The 13,923-nt window shown below is 42.6% G+C and overlaps 1 protein-coding gene across 12 annotated transcripts in view; it reads right to left on the bottom strand.

The window, feature by feature from the left end:
* Positions 1–13,923, bottom strand: part of LOC147024233 (WD repeat-containing protein 19-like) — a 137,192-nt gene that overhangs the window by 24,734 nt on the left and 98,535 nt on the right. For 7 of the 12 annotated variants that reach the window (XM_085883940.1, XM_085883939.1, XM_085883938.1 and 4 more), the window contains 5 exons: positions 5,876–5,972; positions 5,125–5,243; positions 894–975; positions 290–440; positions 10–133 (listed from right to left, as the gene is read on the bottom strand). In XM_085883940.1, coding sequence (XP_085740066.1) covers positions 10–133; positions 290–440; positions 894–975; positions 5,125–5,243; positions 5,876–5,972 — 573 coding nt within the window. Of the gene's footprint in view, positions 1–9; positions 134–289; positions 441–664; positions 781–893; positions 976–5,124; positions 5,244–5,875; positions 5,973–13,923 lie in introns of those variants that run through there. The other 5 variants (XR_015058933.1, XR_015058934.1, XM_085883945.1 and 2 more) reach the window with 5 other exon arrangements.

Below are 13,923 nucleotides of genomic sequence, written 5' to 3'. Positions count from 1 at the left end.
AGTACTTACAGAGGCAATACAGTAAGGTATGTTGTTTTTACAAGCTGGGCAGAACAGCTCATTGGTGGGTACGGAGTGGTTGCAGAAGGGGCACGGGCTGTTGTTCTCCTCCAACTCGTATGAATTTGGACGCCTACCAGGACAAAGCAAATGATCGGTTCAGTTTGTGCCCAGTTACAGACAACAAGGCAAATTTTGTTTTCGTAGTGAGTACGTAATTCTCTATAAAGTGCACACCTCAAATATCTGGAGGCTTGCATTGTTTTTCCATTGGGTTTGGGGTTCTCACCTGACCACGGCTTCAATCCTTTTGCTGTATTTGGCATCTATTTTGTTGCGGTACTCAGGACGCATCAGCATGGAAGCATAGGAGAATGCAGACATGTGCAATCTGGCACGATGGCACTCAATTACTGTGGACGTTAAGATAGGGACCACATCTGTAGAGATAACAGTAAAATAAGTATACTTTCATGAATTTGAAATGTAATCACGATGCATGATAACTATATGAGGTACGTTAACTCTTGCGACCATACCGACAGCCTTCTCAGGTCGTTAAACAAAATGTAAATGAATCACAAGGCAGTCGTGGCATTGTGTGACCATGATGATGAGAAGCGAAACTGACTCAGTAATTGCACAATAAAATATTTAAAACAACCTCATCCTGCATATCAATTCCAAACCACCGGAGAAGCGAGACAACGTCGCCGCTGATCTCAGGACCGCTTGTCTTTTTTCTTTTCTTATTCTGTTTACATCAACATCAGCAGCACCCTGGCAATGGTTACCATGTCGTCACACGTAATCCACTTTTGAATGCAAATGTTATTCGAGGCACAAGGGGCAAAGTATGAGTGTAACTGTGCTGCACGCATGCATTTCCTTACGCATTGGGAACTTGCTGATATTCTTTGCGACACGCATGAGCAGATGAGCACCTTTCAAGTGATTCCCAATTTTTATGTGCACCTGTAAACACAAACCCAGCCCAGTAAATAATCCTGATAAATTACCAAAAAAAATTCTTTTACAAAAGAGAAAAACAAAACAGTCTAATCCTGCATAATTCATACTGGATTGAGATAAAATGTTTTGGGGTTACTGTCATGCAGCAATGCAGCCAATATTATACAAGATAGTCAAAACGAATGCTCCAGTTCAATTACAAACTGTAATCAACAAGAGCAAGAATTCCTTTGCAATACATGTCCCCTACTGGTCCCAATGAAGAATAATGCTAATAATAATAACAAGTCTGAAGACGACGATGGTTCACGAGTGGTATTTGACAATGTAGATTGTTTCAGAAGTCAAGGATGAGACAATGTGATAATGTTTGACCAAGTTATAAAAATGATAAACATGATGTGGTACGAGTGACAGGTTATTAGCTGCAAAATGTTGAAAACCTGGTTTCATTCAACAACTTTAAAAATTTGACCTTTGCATAACCTTTAAAGGTCACAAAACAATGTTGTGGACATTAAAATAAGGAAACAGGATACGTGCTATAGCTTATTGGAGTTAGTTCGTCGAAGAAGGTTGAAAACCTGGTTTGATTCCCACAACTTTGAAAATTTAACCTTTGTGAACTTTAAAGGTCAAAGGTCAAGGATTATGATCTTTGGTGCAAAACTTCCTCTGGAACATTCCAGGAACAATATAATGTCATATAGGCTATATGGCATTTCGCACTCCTCGGATTATCCATACTTAGATGAAATCAGCGTAAAAACAAACTTGAAGGGGGCGCCATGGGCAAGGTGTTCGAGATAGAGCAAAATGGTTTCAAGACTTTAGGTGGGGAATGACCTCAAGATTATGCATAAAAAATATTGTCATCCGAGCTCTCAAAGTTTGGGCAGTCATACGATTTTTATGTCAAAATTCGAAATTTTCTAAGTTCGTGACCTTGACCTTGACCTTGGGACGAAAATGAAAAAAAATCGAGCTCCGTGGGGCTATGCAGGTGCCATTGGGCTAACCAAGTACCAAAACAACTGCCAGATTCGACAAACCCCTCGGAGAAGATGGATTTTTATGTCAAAATCGCAATTTTCTAAGTTTGTGACCTTGTGACCTTGACCTTGGGACGGAAATGAAAAATCGAGCTCCGTGGGGCTATGCAGGTGCCATTGGGCTAACCAAATACCGAAACCCCTGCCAGATTCGACAAACCCCCTCGGAGAAGATGCAAATTGAAATCGGCTACCCCCTAAAAACACAATTCGCAATTTTCTAAGTTTGTGACCTTGTGGCCTTGACCTTGGGATTAAAATGAAAAATAGAGTTCTGTGGGGGTGAAGAAGAATGTGGGGGCAGGTGCCATTGGGCTAACCAAATACCGAAACCCCTGTCAGATTCGACAAACCCCCTCGGAGAAGATGCAAATTGAAATCGGCTACCCCCTATAAACACGTTTTTGGGGCGTGGCTCCGCCCATAATGGGCGCACCACGCCCATTTTCAGGAAAACACAACTAGATCATGATATAAACCTCCCACCAAAATTTTGTCAGGATTGGATCAAAACCCACGGAGCTATGCTCAGGACAGACAGACAGACAGACAGACAGACAGACAGACAGACAGACATACAGCAATAACGAATATAGTGGTCACTTATTTTTTTCGTGAAAATTTTTTTCGTGAACCAATAAGAATAATAATAAACCCTATAAACCACTGTGTTTGGGTCTATTTGGAAAAATAAAAGGAAAAGCAATTTTCATTTACTGATATATTTTGTAGACTAGAAACCAGTAATGACAACTAGGATAACAAACCGGAAATAAAAATTAGTTTGATTCAATGCAAGCTCGAGCCTGACATCGGAACCAAAATGAAGAAGAACCTTTCTGACCCACCGTGTTTCATTTCTTTCTCGGCTTTGCCTATTTTATATTAAAAATAACCCGATGTACATACATGAAGCAAAAACATGTGTACGGCTTAGGTGCATATATAATACATCGCGGTTATATACTTCACATCATTCCAATTGCACTGGGCCATGGACTGACACCCAGGCCTAAGGCCTGATGCCTGCTGATCTGTGCTGCTTCATGCAATAGCGGGGCATGATTATATTGGGGTGGAGTCAGGCCATCTGTCCAGCCAATTCGGTGTAAAGCAGTGGGGTAGCTGAACTACTGACTCATGTGTCATATGTGATATATTCTAAGTCCAAAAGGGCATAACTCTGTGAACAATTGATAAAATGTCCTGAAACTCAAACTTTGTCTGTAACTTAGCATAATAAAGCCATGTACCAAGTTTCAGTTGAATATGTTAAAAGGTATGGGGAAAAAGTTTGAAAACCACAGGTGGGACAGACGGACAGACAGAGAGCAAACCTCTCGTCTCCACCGGTGAAACTGGTAGGGGACTAATAATGCAAGCTGTGCCTACCCATAAGTTAGCTGATGGGTTTAATCAAAAGAGCATGTTGTAGTTCACAAACATACAGTATTGCATGTCTATCTGTGAATCTCAATGAAGATGTAAAATGAAGTGAAACATATGAAAAATTATCTTTTATACCATGTTGTTGTTGATGCTGCTGCTGTCGTCGTGGCTGTGGTTGTTGTAAAGTGAAAACCTTAACATACTGAAATATTACGTTTTATGCTAATGTTAACCTTAACTGGGTGTTGTTATTATTGTTGTTGTTGTTGTTGTTGTTGTTGTGTGCTTCCGTGTAGTTTTATATATATTTTCTGTTGCTTTGAGAAATATTACCACTGTATTATGATATATAATTACGTGTGTTCCTTCCATGGACTTCTCTAAAGGGTTCCTGCTTTGGTAGAATAATAAATGCTACCATTGGAGTCACTACATTAAGCTCCCCTTCCTGCTTCTTCATCTTCAATACTGGAAATACTGTCCTTCAAAACAGGCAAGTAAATGTGAGTAAACAAACAAATTTTTGTTCAAGGTAAATGGATTATTAACTTTCCAACAACACCATTTGTATTACTGTATATAACACGACAGCAGAATAAAGCTATATGTTCAGAGAAATCCCTTTTACATATACATGAGGAAAAGCAACTTGCACAGCAGTTTACTCGAACACTACAGCAAGCTGGCTTTCAAAGGCAGTCTAAAACTGAGACACTTACGACCATGACAAGTCCTTTCTTGACACTTCTCAAATGTTCACATTCACAACCTTCAAGGGGTTTCCACATGTTGTGCAACATTGTACTTTACCATTGTAGTTGTACTTCAGTGCTCTACCAATAATTTCCTGATACTGTAAAGTTTAATCTGCTTGCCATCATCAGCATCATTCTCCTGATGTACAGGCGTTGGGCCAGCTGGTTGTTTGAGTTGTCATCACGTAATTTTAAAAACTTTTTTTTAATGCAGATTGATGAAACAAAATCTCTGTCCTCTTGTTGCTCATGATATAAACCACATGTCAGTCAATAAATGTCTCACTTCTGAAGTCTAAAATGTTTGAATAACGATCTCATCCATTCTTATCTTTTCTATGGACCATGATACACCAACCATCTTGGAATCCTTGAAGTATTGGGACAGATTAGTTCTATTTTATTGCGGAATTAACAATATTCAGGGAATTTGGGCTATTTTTGGACAATGTAGGTTTTTATTTTTTAGGAGGTTGGGGGTGGGGGGGGGAGGGGGAGTGGGAGTTGACTTCATCAATTCCTTGTTGATTCCTCTGTTTTCCCACAAATAATAAACCAAATTTCACCTTCATTATAATTTAGCCTCAAAAGTGGAAATATTCCTCCCAAAGTAGAATGCATACTTTTTACCTTTAATCATGCCTGATTATTATTAGTCTTTGAAGCTCAGAGCCTATCAACATTCTCAGCTTTATTCCAAGTTATAAAAGAATCAAGCTCTGCTGGCTGGTGCAACATGAATGATCATGAGATCTGAAGTTTAAGTCTAGGTCTCCACATAGGATAACTTAGGTAAGCTTTACACATATAATATTATAATCTGGATATTTGTCAACTTGTTGCAAATCGACTTTGTTTAATGTTCTTCAAATCTTTTAAAGGATAGTTTGAATGCTGCTTCAGAATCCTCAACAATAACAGAATATATTAGAGCAAGGTCCAATTGTAGTGCTAACCTTAACCAACACGTAGCTGTGTAGTAGTAGGAGGTTTGCCGCCATCTCTGCAGGAGCACGTTGTGCTCCCAGTGTCTGGTACATGCTGAACAACATATCGTGTGCGCTCCGATAGTTCCCTGCATCCATCGTGTCACCAGGAAAACTCATGTGTGTAATACCATGCTCCTTCATTGGTCCTGCAGCTGCAGTTTTTTGTTTTTCCCAATAAGCTTTGTTCTGGCTAATGTAGTTGATTATCCAGAACAAATAACTGCTATTGAACTCGATGAAAAATACAAATCTCCTCGTGTAACTTTTTTTTTCTTTACTTTCGTAAATCGTATCGGGTAAAATAAATAACTGATTACCAAGGCCTCACGACTGGCCAATGCAAGAAAACAATTACAGTTCATGACGATAATATGGTGTAAGAGGAACCATGCATGGTAGGTTTTGAAATGCTGGCAGCAAATGGCCGCTTTGACATGACAACTTCATGTTCGCTCATGCAGACCAATAAATAAAAGAGCAGTTTACTCGTTATTTTTTTTTACTGCAGTAGAGGCAGCCAAGGCAAAAAGAAGCAGTGAGCACGAGTTGGGAAAACAGAGACAGAGAAAACATGTGAATCACACATCCAGGAAGAAGAATAAAAAAATGAATATGGTGAAGAAAGAATTTTTAAAAGAAAGTGTGAACGCACTTGTAATGATAATGCAGGAACAAGGGTGAATATTGTACAAGGAAAAAGGGTGCCAGCCACGCATACCTTGAGCCTGCTCTTCCCTTGTGATTATGATGGCTGTGCGTGCAGCCTCTTCATGCTGATCCAGTGCCATATAGAGGCGGAAGAGATAGTGGGCATCCTGTATGCAACACACAAAGAGATCACTACAAGAAAGTACAATGTTTCAAACACTACACTGCATCCTCTAAAGTCAGACAAACTTACTCTGCATCATACTTTCACAGGAAAAAAACAAAACAGCCATTCCAAAGTTTAGGATGAATTGGGCTCAAGTCAGCAATAGGTAGGTACAGAAAAAGTCCAAGGAGTTCTAGGTAAGGTTGTAGGGATGACGATAACCCAAGAAAAACATGGCATAGCTTGGATGCATGTTGGAGTACTCACCGACAAAGACTGGATGGAGAGGAGAAAATAGGGATATGGGTTATGTGGATCACAGCAATTCAAGGTTTTGAAGTGTTTATTTCTAAGCAATAATCAATAATAGATAAAGGGATAAAAACAAAAACTTCAAGGGCTCATCAACATTTTATAAATCAGGGGATGAGGAAAATTATGGTGTTTGAAAAAGGGGTGAATTGAGAAAGGGAAAGGAGAAGAGGAATAATATAAAGGAAAGAAACAGTAGTTATAATACTGTTATGGTTGTGGAAATTCGCAAACCACCATTCAGGTCCCGTAGGTGAGATATCTCTGTAAGTACATGTGTAGTTAGCCCAAACCCGTTGTATAGAGGGAATTTATGTGATCCATCCGGGCTGCGACGCTTTGAGTTAGCTATTTTTTCTGTTCTATCTTATATTTCAAACAAACAGCATCTCAACAACCACGCTATTCCCACCACAGCGCCAACCACACTACAATCACGCCACCTCCACCATCAACGCTACCACATCTTTGCCACTCGCCATTCAGTAGGCCCTGTGCGGTTACGATCTCCAGGAACAAACAAAAACCAACAACTATGCTCGTGGGTTTTCCTGCCTGTTTTTCCCGTCGAGGTTCTCCGCGCTCTGTGTGGAGGAGGGGCGATGCAGGGGTCAAAGGTGAGAAAGGGTGGGGGCCTCTTTTTGGGGGAATAATTCCCTGGCTCTGAGCCAAGACTGGCTCCCCCGGCCCCCGCACGGCACGGGGTGGAGGGAAAGCGAGAGGTCACGCCCCCTTCGAGAGGCTTCTCCAAGAAGCTCGAAGGGAGGCGGGGCCGAAAACGGGGCAGAGCGAAGGGCGGAGCCCCACACTACAAAAGGCGGACAGGACGGACCTTGAGGGTTGTTGGTGTGGTTGGTCAAGAGTCGTTGGTTGGGTTGGTTGGTCAAGAGTTGGTTGGTCGAGGGTTGGTCTTCATGGTCGTCTTATGGCTCGAGTTGCGAGCTTGTGGTTCCTGCCTTGCTTTTGTGACCCGTGCGCGAGCGCGGAAAACAGCGCCGAACAAACCCCGTCCGGTTCCCCGAAACCCCGTCCGTACAGTCGAGTGGACCACACGAGCGACACGCGGCACGAGCTCGCGGAGCACGCTGGAGGGGCTCGGAGTTGCGGTCGCCGAAGGAGGACTCGACGCGATCAGGGAAGTCGCACTTCCATTTTCTTTTGGGGTTTGGTGTAAACGTGTGGGTGTGTGGCGCCAGTCTGGTGAAGTAAAACTGTTTAAGTGTTGCCGTGTGTCGGTCTTAGTCGGTAGTATCTCTGCGTCATTGTTTCTTTTGTTGCATTTGCTATATGTGTGCTCTCCGTGTGTCGCGGAATAAATATGCATTATGTTGAACTGTTTTCCCGTTTCGCTTCGTCTTTTCTTTGATTGAATCTCCATCTTGCTTCACGTAACGGGTTCGTTGTGGGCTTAATACACCCGATAATTAATCGGAACCGTCGAGGCCGACGATAACACCGCTCGGTTATCCCGATAGCACGGAACGGATCGCTTAAGCGGCCCGTGTCCGGAGTCGACCTGCGGCGAGGTGCGATCGCCCGGTCTACCATCCGCGTGGGTACTTAGGTAGGTCGAGTTTGGCGAACAACCCTATCCCACGCGGGTGGCCGATTGGCATGATCGTGGTGAGGCCGAAAGGCCCACCCGTGACTAGCTCCCGGCGTTAGTCCGAGAGGGTCACGACAGAATTGTCCGTCCGGTGGGCGACGTGCCGCGATTCGAGTCACGTGGCCGTTCGCACGCCGGCGGGCACGAATTCACAACAATACTTATATGCAGGTGCTGGTTGGGGTGGGGGGCGGGGGTGGTTACCTGCAGGAAAAAGAAGAATAGGGGAAAGAGTACCAAGTCAAACATCTGCCATTTTGTGTGTGTCCGACTTAGTCTAAATCCTCAATCTGCCAAAATGCAAGCATACCAATTCCACCAGACATTGTTCACAAATTAGGAAACGATCAGAGATTCAAATGTCTGATACAGGATATTCCACATTATATCTATCATTACTAATCACATTTGAACAGATGTCAAATGCAGACCAAATGAACACACTCGATCTGCTGCAACTACAAAGCAACACAAAAGGGAAACCAAAAATATTAGATAACTGCCTTCATTTACACAAGGATTACAAAGTGGCACAGATGAAAGTCCTCCGCTTCTTCTCGTATGCATAATGTGGCTTCTGGTAACACCACTGACAGTGAACGTGGCTGTGCCACTGATGCAGTGCAGACCAATAAATATGCAGTGCCACCGACTAACAGTGCCCCCTGTAGGTTAGTGAGGAAATTTTTAGAATTCGGCCTGGGCGCTGCAAGTAAATCGCCGAATCCTTGTTCAAAGACACTGTGGGATATTTCACAATGCCGATGAACAGCTAATTTGGTGACATAGACTAAGTAAAGAGATTGTGTCCACATGAGGGAGAATGCGTTGTGATGCAACACCCTGTTGCCTGTAAAAGCACCAATCAAACAATCTGTCGTCAGGTCAGGAATTGAATCCAGGCGAGACAGCTCAAGCTCAAAAGGTAAATAAGCTACCTCTGATAATTATTGACTGACCTGTGGTTTATCTCATGAGCAACAAGAAGACAGAGGTTTAGTTTCATCAATCTGTATTTAAAATGTTTTAAAAAGATGTAATGACTCAAACAAGGAGCAGGCCCAATGCCTGCATATCAGGAGAATGATGCTGATGATGCAAGCAGATTAAACTTTACAGTGTCAGGAAAATCTTGTTGGAGCACTGATGTACAACTATAGTGGTTAGGTACAATATTGCACAACATGTGGAAAACCCTTAAAGGTTGTGAATGTGAACATTTGAGAACAGACTGTATAACAAGCATTTGAGACGATGATGATGGTGATGATGATGTTTGCTTCTCGTAATTTTACAATAATGTACTCACAGTGAATTTAAAAAAAAAATGACACCAATACTCAACATCAAAAATCCTATAAACAAATCTTAGACATCTCTCCAGATGTGGTGGTCGATAACAGTGAGGAAATGACAATGGTGACACAATGTCCCATTGGAATTGCAACACAAAGAAGGGACAATGGTGATGGGATGAACAGGTTTTCAATGGCAGATAAAAAGTTATCAATAACATGACGCATACTGTGAGTGTGCATCCTTTTACGCGCCTGCACCCGTATGAAGGGGTTAAACGTGAAGGAGAGGATCCTCAGCCTTTCCAAATGCGTTTAAGTGCTCAAAAACTCAACTTCCTTGGAAGCCGTTTTGAAAAATCCAACTCGTGAGGAACATTTTTGTTCTACGCATTATTTTGTGCCGTTGAAACAAAACATAAATGTGCAGAATTCCTCCGGTGATTGTGGAATGTTCCAATATTTTGAAGTTTTAATGAAGCAATGAACATTTATATAGTGTAGCAGCATAGCAAACCTGTTGTGCATTTTGTGATACAAGCACCAAATTTGGCACAAATGTACATTAATATGTTGCGAACATTTTCAGATATTGGGCCACTTGAAATTCTCTCTTTATGTCCGCCATATTGGATTTCAAAATGGCCGCCACTTGAAATGTACATTTGCTATTATCTCTGGATGTAATATTATCTCAGAAGTTTCCAGGGTGATCGAAGAATTCCAGGATGGGAACCAGCACTGGAGACGGCAAACAGCAGACACACGTCATCATGATCAGACGCCAAATGTACAGGCCTCATTTGTGAAAGATGTTTGCTCTCTCGTCGGTGTCATAGAGGAGATGGGAAACCCATTCAAGGAAGAGAGTCAAGATGCAGTCAAACTGGACACAAAGGATATCGCAGATCCTGCTGCTGTGGAGACCGTGATGAATGCCAAGAGGATTGGCCAAGAGCAGTTCGAGGCTTTCACCAGAGAGTGTCTGTTGGACATAACAAAGGCAGTGGATGCACCCATTCCTCGTAACAAGCTGAAGGTGTTCAGCACTTCCACTCCAAGAAGCCGGAGCATAGGTCAGCAACAGCTCGCCTCCATCAAGAATGACCGTGAACTCTTCGCACGCCTGTACATTGGCTGCCAGACGAGGGATGGAAACCTTGAGGAGTTCTTTCGTCACGAGAATCATACATGTCCTCCTGCATTTTCTGATGGTGGAAGCCTCTGCACTGGTACCAAGAGTGATCTCCTCACATGCTTGGAAGAAGTCTCAACGCAAAGACAGAGACTCCTGTCACGACCTGCATTGTGCTTGATGGAGCAGCCATCGTCCAGATGCTGAAGCCGGCTGCATCAAAGACCTTTGAAGAGTATGCACAATAGATCTTCATCCCATATATGTCCATGAAGCTGCAAACAGTGTCACGCCTGGATCTGGTCTGGGATACTTACCTTGCTGATTCACTGAAAGGTAGTACACGTGCAAAGCGGGGACAAGGTGTGCGGAGACGTGTGGTGGCTGCCGCAGCCATACCAGGAAACTGGCAGAACGTCCTACGAGTGGACAGCAACAAGACCGAGCTGTTCAGGTTCCTCTCAGCAGCTCTCATGGAATGGTTTGACCAGGAGGACAAGCAACTCGTCATTACTGATGGAGAGGCAGTGCTCAGCAAGCCACTACTGCCAGATCTGACCTCACTCGCCCCATGTAACCATGAAGAAGCTGACAGTCGGATGTTGCTGCATGCATCTCACGCAATCCAGCATGGACACCATGCAATACTCATCCGGACTGTAGACACCGATGTTGTGGTGCTGGCAGTGTCCCTGACACAGGAGTTGCAGCCAGAAGACAAACTGTGGCTGGCATTCGGAACAGGCCAGAGTTTCCGATACCTAGCAGCACACGAAATAGCAGCTGGATTGGGACGAGAGAAGGCTCGTGCACTGCCAATGCTCCACGCTCTAACTGGATGCGACATTGTGTCTAGTTTTCATAGACATGGCAAGAAGACTGCGTGGGCAGTCTGGAAGGTACTGCCAGAACTCACTGAGGCGCTGCTGCTGCTCTCCTCTGCACCTCGTGACATACCAGACGATGAAATGCGCATCATCGAGAGGTTCGTGATCCTGTTGTATGATCGAACCAGCAAATGCACAGACATTGACAAGGCCAGGAAGAAACTCTTCGCAAGGAAGAACAATGTGCAGCTCATCCCTCCAACGAAGGCAGCTCTGAAGGAACATGTCAAGAGGGCAGTGTATCAAGGTGGACATGCGTGGGGTCAGATACTGCTGCCAGCACCAGAGCTCCCTCCACCAACCAACTGGGGTTGGTCAAGGACTGGTGAAGGACAGTACACACCTTACTCGACCAGGCTAACTGAGGCAGCTCACAGCTGCATTGAGCTGGTTTCTTGCAAGTGCAAGAAAGGGTGTGTGAGGCGCTGCAAGTGCAAAAAGGCTGCCCTTCAGTGCATAGCCCTCTGTGTGTGTGAAGGGGACTGCACATGACTATGAGTCAACAACATACATGTACTTGTGGCAATGCTGAACTTGTTAACAAGACACTGTTTATGTACACGTATCTTCAGTACCAGTATATACCTAACCTCAGATACCAGTACACCTAGCCTCAAATACTAGACCATGTAGCATGTCAGTATTATACCGAAGACATTTACAGAACTAAGACATTAATTTCAAAGTATTGTGTTGAATCCAATATTTGCCTTGATAATTTCCAAATAAAATTATGTAACAGACTGTGATAGATAATATTAAGTTGAAAATGGTACCATTGGATTCCTTGCCCCCAAAAACATACATTTAGATACCAGAATCAAGTCAATAGCTGCATTACGTCCAGAGAAAATAGGAAATGTAGATTTCAAGTGGCGGCCATTTTGAAATCCAATATGGTGGACATAAAGAGAGAATTTCAAGTGGCCCAATATCTGAAAATGTTCGCAACATATTAATGTACATTTGTGCCAAATTTGGTGCTTGTATCACAAAATGCACAACAGGTTTGCTATGCTGCTACACTATATAAATGTACATTGCTTCATTAAAACTTCAAAATATTGGAACATTCCACAATCACCAGAGGAATTCTGCACATTTATGTTTTGTTTCAACGGCACAAAATAATGCGTAGAACAAAAATGTTCCTCACGAGTTGGATTTTTCAAAACGGCTTCCAAAGAAGTTGAGTTTTTGAGCACTTAAACGCATTTGGAAAGGCTGAGGATCCTCTCCTTCACGTTTAACCCCTTCATACGGGTGCAGGCGCGTAAAAGGATGCACACTCACAGTATGCGTCATGTTATTGATAACTTTTTATCTGCCATTGAAAACCTGTTCATCCCATCACCATTGTCCCTCTTTGTGTTGCAATTCCAATGGGACATTGTGTCACCATTGTCATTTTCCTCACTGTTATCGACCACCACATCTGGAGAGATGTCTAAGATTTGTTTATAGGATTTTTGATGTTGAGTATTGGTGTCATTTTTTTTTTTAATTCACTGTGAGTACATTATTGTAAAATTATGAGAAGCAAACATCATCATCACCATCATCATCATCGTCTCAAATGCTTGTTATACAGTCTGTTCTCAAATGTTCACATTCACAACTTTTAAGGGTTTTCCACATGTTGTGCAATATTGTACCTAACCACTATAGTTGTACATCAGTGCTCCAACAAGATTTTCCTGACACTGTAAAGTTTAATCTGCTTGCATCATCAGCATCATTCTCCTGATATGCAGGCATTGGGCCTGCTCCTTGTTTGAGTCATTACATCTTTTTAAAACATTTTAAATACAGATTGATGAAACAACACCTCTGTCTTCTTGTTGCTCATGAGATAAACCACAGGTCAGTCAATAATTATAATCTCTGTTCTAAAGTCCAAAATATATCAATACAATATCTATCCGATCTATTTGGCTTGGCCAAAGCCATCACCTCCTTCACAGACAAGGTGAAGAAGTGTCCTTCTCTTCCAGACATTTCACAACAAAGAACGAAAAAGCAATCAACAAATGCAAAACAAAGCATGGGAAAACAAGATCGGTAAATGCTTGTCAGAGAAATGGTCGAGGAGGTGTTCGACACTGGGCTTTTTGACAACTAAAATGGCCGCCAGTCGGCCATATTTAATTGCATCACGAAACAAAACTATGTGCACATGTATACCATCATGTGATGTCTGTGCCAAGTACAAATAAAATCGGTCCATACATGTCCGAGATATGGTTGCGGACGCATGCACGCACAGACATGAAAATCAAGACCAAATACATCAGCCCCCATTTCAGACTAAGTCCAACGGGGGCTAATAAACATAAAATACAAAAAAGTAAATCATACTGTTGACCATGTAAGCAAATAAGTTTCTTCATTCTTTATTGTGAAATGTCGGGTAATAAAAAGCACTTCTACGAGTACACCCAGTTTATGGAGGAGGTACAAGAATTTGAGATTGATGTTATCATTTCTGTTGTACATCTGATCAATAATCCCAAAACGAAGAATTTTAGTACAATGTACACACTGTGATGAGTTTCTCAAACAAGATCAGCAGCATCCTGGCAAGATGTCAGAAGAGAATGAGGGGGGAAAGCCAAAACATTAACCTTTTACATCTCACCAGAAGTGACACTTGATGTGAATGGCAGGAATTCAATGGTCACTAGCGAGTTCAGCTTCAAAGGGAATTTGCAAAGTTT

Source organism: Eptatretus burgeri, chromosome 6 (assembly GCF_056783735.1).
Source record: "Eptatretus burgeri isolate ZD-2024b chromosome 6, Ebu_testis_v1, whole genome shotgun sequence".
In the NCBI taxonomy this organism is placed as follows: domain Eukaryota; kingdom Metazoa; phylum Chordata; class Myxini; order Myxiniformes; family Myxinidae; genus Eptatretus; species Eptatretus burgeri.
Note: the sequence above shows the minus strand (reverse complement) of the source record. Positions and strands in the feature narration are given on the sequence as shown.